General features: G+C 52.6%; 1 protein-coding gene across 1 annotated transcript; it reads left to right on the forward strand.

Moving 5' to 3' along the window:
* The first annotated feature begins 151 nt into the window (after window positions 1-151).
* LOC105302753 (granzyme H-like) lies at window positions 152-3,292 on the forward strand. Its single transcript, XM_011375946.2, has 5 exons — window positions 152-258; window positions 1,358-1,505; window positions 2,029-2,164; window positions 2,366-2,623; window positions 3,023-3,292. The coding sequence occupies exons 1-5, from the start codon at window positions 204-206 to the stop codon at window positions 3,164-3,166; spliced, it is 741 nt and encodes a 246-aa protein (XP_011374248.1). The 5' UTR covers window positions 152-203; the 3' UTR covers window positions 3,167-3,292.
* Window positions 3,293-4,703: the final 1,411 nt, after the last annotated feature.

The following is a 4,703-nucleotide window of genomic DNA, read 5'->3' on the forward strand; positions in this document are numbered from 1 at the left end:
AATGTGGTGACAGTGTCATTCTCACCTAACCAAGCCAGAGAACTTTGACAAACCACCTCGTATAATGGTACCCAACAAAACTAGAGGAGCATGGGTCGAGGTGTGTAATGTCACTGAGTCACACTTCCTTTGTTCCCCTCCGGGGCTCTGTGTCTGGAAGGAAGAAACACCAGAAGCTCTGACTTGGGCAGACCTCAGGGAAGATGCAGCCTCTCCTGCTCCTGTTGGCCTTTCTTCTTCCCCGTGGGGCTGAGACAGGTGAGTGACCATCCCCATTCCAGAGGCCAGAGCCATCTCATTAAACCCCCTGGGCTCCTGACCCTTAAAGCACAGCACAGGCAGGGAGTTTCTTCCATTTGAGCCCAGGAACTTTCTGAAGTCCAGCTCCCATCCCAACCCCAGACTAAGTCCAATGCTGGACAGGCACTCAACAAGGACGGCTGAGAGGAAGAGTGTCCACTAAAAGGTTTAGCAGCTGTTAGCCTCTCTCTGATCACCTGGAAAGGGGGTTCTTCATAGAAAGGCATTTGGCAGAGGCTGTGAAGCTACAGAAGATGAATAATTAAAATCCTTCATTCCATCCCAAGAAAGGGCGCCTTAGATGAACCAGCTGCAATAATGCGAGTTGTCACTGGACCCATCTGAAGAACCAGTTAAATTTCTCAGTGCTCTCTACCCCCTCACTCCCAGCAGGAGAGGAGCCCAGGATGTGATTGCTCTCAGAAATGGCTGGATGACTACATACAAGGCGCCCAGGTGCCTTGGCCCTTCCCCAGGCCTGGGCAGCCAATTTTCATCCCCACCTCCTTCTGCCTTCCCAGGCCCTTGGCAGTGACCTCTCCCCATCCCAGTGGCCTTAAATCCCATCAGCACTGTCCCCATCAAACCTCAGCCAAACACTAACTGGAAGCCATGCATTCGTGCAGTCAAAAAAGTGTCTACTGAGAACCTAGGTTGTGTTAGGTCCTAGGACATAAGGATTTTAGAAAATCCAACTCCATAAGCTCATGGGGAGATCATTAGAAAATAGCACCAATCGGGATGTTAGCAGAGGCTCAGGGGGTGTCAGGGAGACTTACCGAGCATTGTCCACATCCCTTGGGGCTTCACCATCTTCAAGATAGGTCTTACTTCTTCCACACATGTATCTCAGTAGGACATGGAGAATAAGTACTGTCCCCCATTCTCAGAGGGGGATTGTGACACTTGAGGTTCAGAAAAGATTATTCTGCTGCAGGAGAAACTGACAGACCCTCCCCGCATTGTCTTCAGCACACACCTCAATCGTCAACTTCCTGAGACTTCCCCGCTAACCACAGCCACTCCCAGTCACCCACTTTCCAACTTTTTCCTTCAGAGGAGATCATCGGGGGACACGAGGCCAAGCCCCACTCCCGCCCTTACATGGCCTACATTCAGTTTCTGCAAAATGGGCATAAGAACAAATGCGGCGGTGTCCTTGTGCGGGAGAATTTTGTTCTGACAGCTGCTCACTGCAGTGGAAGGTGAGGGGCAGCAGCCAGCCGACACCTCCTGAGACCCGCTCAGGGACCCCCCCCTCCCCAGGGGTGCAGCCCAGGGGAGCTCCCCAGGCTCCTGGTAACTCAAGCTCACAGAGCTCCTCAGAGGAGCCATCTGAGCGCACGACTGGGATAAGGAAAAGCTGAGAAAAAGGACAAGTAAGCTTTGGGCTCAGAGGGTCAGAGGTGAGAGTAAGTGACACAGTGGAGAAGAGAAGAGAGTGACCACACTGGCCAAATCAAGCAGTGATGGAGGATGAAAGCACGCATTAACATCAAAGTACAAAGTCAAGTGATTTCATGATATTGCCTGAGGGTAAGAGAGAGCTCCCAGAAGCCATACACTCGGTGTCCTTGAGAAGCAGAGGGCACAGTGTCACTCAGCCCTCTGGCCCTAGCTGTAGCCCTGCCCTGCCCTGCCCCACTGTCACCTCTCCTTCATGGCTCTGGGCTGTATTTCCGGTGCCTCCACACCCTCACACACATCCCCACTCTGCTCTCTGTACAGCTCAATCAATGTCACCCTGGGGGCCCATAACATCAAGAAGCAGGAGAAGACCCAGCAAGTCTTCCGTGTGGTGAAAGCCATCCCCCACCCAGACTATAATCCTAAGAACTTCGCCAATGACATCATGTTACTGCGGGTAAGGAGGGAACTTCCTGCTGCTCTTACTGCTCTGGGCCTCAGTGTTTCCCTCCTACTGTGACCTGTCCCTTTCCTCTTCCCATCCTGGCCTCCTGACCAGTCCCAGTGCCTCAGCGGGGAGGGCAGGCACTGCAGCCTCTTGGTGTCCAGGCCCAGAGGCCGCTGGCTGATCTGGGCTCTCTTGCCTCTTCCCCATCAGCTGAAGAGAAATATCAAGCTGACGAAAGCTGTGAAGCCCCTCCGCCTGCCCAAGGGTGAGGACCAGGTGAGGCCTGGACAGAAATGCAGTGTGGCCGGCTGGGGGCAAGTCGCCATAGGCACCTTAGCAACCACTCTACAGGAGGTGGAGCTGACCATTCAGAAGGATCGAGAATGCAAATCCTGCTTCCCCCACTACTATAGCAAGGACAGCCAGATCTGCGTAGGAGACCCAAAGAAGAAGAAGACTGGCTTCAAGGTCAGGTTTCCAGCATTTACCTACACAGGTCCTAGAAAAGAGGAAACTGGGGAGTTCTGGGGTGTGGGAGTGATTATATCATAACGCCTCAACCTGAGAGTTCAGACAGCCAGGGCCCACAAATCCAGTCTTGAGTGTTTTCCTCCAAGTGGATTAAGTGGGGGAGGGTGAGGAAAGATCAGTCATCCCACAGCAGTGTCACCATCGGCGTGAAAGGCTGGGTGTGGGCCATGCTGGAAGGAACAGTCACAGCCAGGCTGGAGCCCTGCGCCCAAGGGAGGAGACAAGGCCTGTCCTGGCCCTCATCTCCCACTCTGCTCCCTAACAGAGATAACCAACCCCCGAGGCAGGCAGGACCACAAGGAAGCCCAGCTCAGTCTTTCCTCTTTCTGCCCACAGGGGGACTCTGGGGGGCCCCTCATGTGTAACAACACAGTCCAGGGTATTTTCTCCTATGCAAAAATGGACAAGGAACCTCCAGGAGTCTTCATGAATGTCTCACACTTCCTCACCTGGATAAAGAGAACAATGAAGCGCCCCTAACATCAGGCGTGAGACTGACCTTCTACTTGGTCTGACCATCTTTCCTGGGGCAAAGGCAAGAATTCCATGGGGGCGGGCAGGGAGGAGTCCAGGGCCATAATAAACAAATCTCCAGAGCGAATACAACTGAAGTCTTGTTCCTTGAACCACTTTCAATAGGCAGCAACACTGCTGCAGGCAGCCTCTGCTGGCAGTCCCGAGTTTTGCTTCCTCCTTTCCCTCACAGCCCTCTGTCCTTCCTAAGCCCCATGCAGTTTAGTTCTTGATTCATTTTGCAAACACAACTCTTTGGTGCTTAGCCCTTAGTAAGGACTGAGTCTAAACTCCATTATTAAAGGATAATCTTCTCTCCCCAGAAATGGTCCTCTCTGGGCCTGAGAAAGTCCTTACCTTCTCTAAGCCAAACACCATCGCCAACCCCTTCCCCCACCCCCTCCCCCACCCCCACCCCCCACTCCCCACCCCAGCAATGTAACAGAGACACAGAAGCAGGCCAATCGAATGGGAATAACTCCAGGGATCCAGAGGCCAGGGGACCATGCCATGGGCACTCGGTTTTGTTTCTAGGGCCTCTCTCTCCAGCAGGAGGCAGGCTTCTCCCACAGCCACAACTCTGCAGCTTCGGAGGCCAAAATGCTCCTATAATGGTCCTCATCTCACTTATGTCCCATTTCCCTGCCCTGGGCCCAGCACTGAGTTCAGTCAACCTTCTTCCTCCCCGGCCGAACTTCTCACACCAATCCATGTTTTCCATTCAAGTTACCTGGCCACCAGCTCCTTCCCTCCCAGCCCACGCTATTTTGAGTTAGCCTCTCTCTCATCTCACGAACAGAGGCCTCGGTGTCCCATGTTTATTCTCCTCTATTGCTTCCTCACCAGACCTGAACTGCCAGCCCACTTGACACATATCAGAGGGGCCAGAACCCACTTCCCACCTGGGCAAGGTTGGCTCAGGCCCTCCTTCCAGCCTACCCAGGTTGCCACCACTGCCTGTGCAGTCATTCAGCAGCCTCATCCCTTTTCAGCCTGGCCTGGCATGGCCTCAGGACCTGACTCCCCCTGCTGGCAACCTGGGTTATGGCAGCTTTGTGCACCACAGGCTCCAAGCTGAAAGGCTGGAAAGTACCACTTTGTTATCCATCAGTAGATCAAATGTTGATCTCTCTCTCTCTGTGCCAAGCACATAACAGGCTCTGTCCCTGCCATTGGGAAACTTACAGTGGTGAGAAATTTCCTCTCAGTTTTCCTGGTTCCTCTCCTCAACCAGGCAGATCAGTTTCACACAGACAGATCTATAGTTGAAATCCACAAGAAAACTTGTCATGAACATAATTAAATTCTCGTTATTTTATGAGTATTGTACATTGCAGTTTCACATGCATGATCTTGTTTGATTACAGAACAGCTCTGTGAAATTGAAAGAGACTTGGAGACCAGCAAGTCCTGAGGTTTGCAATCTATGCTCAGAGAAGTTCATGCCCAGAGGTGAGGGAGGAGGGAGGAGGCAACCAGGGCAGCCTTATCTTTACTTATATTA

Source organism: Pteropus vampyrus, unplaced genomic scaffold (assembly GCF_000151845.1).
Source record: "Pteropus vampyrus isolate Shadow unplaced genomic scaffold, Pvam_2.0 Scaffold281, whole genome shotgun sequence".
NCBI lineage: Eukaryota > Metazoa > Chordata > Mammalia > Chiroptera > Pteropodidae > Pteropus > Pteropus vampyrus.

What these genes read in the sequence shown, in the direction of transcription:
- LOC105302753 (XM_011375946.2), top strand. Translation starts at nt 204, where the DNA reads ATGCAGCCTCTCCTGCTCCTGTTGGCCTTTCTTCTTCCCCGTGGGGCT. An exon ending in GCTGCTCACTGCAGTGGAAG is followed by an intron (nt 1,506 to 2,028) that starts GTGAGGGGCAGC and finishes CTCTCTGTACAG; the next exon opens with CTCAATCAATGTCACCCTGG. An exon ending in ATGACATCATGTTACTGCGG is followed by an intron (nt 2,165 to 2,365) that starts GTAAGGAGGGAA and finishes CTTCCCCATCAG; the next exon opens with CTGAAGAGAAATATCAAGCT.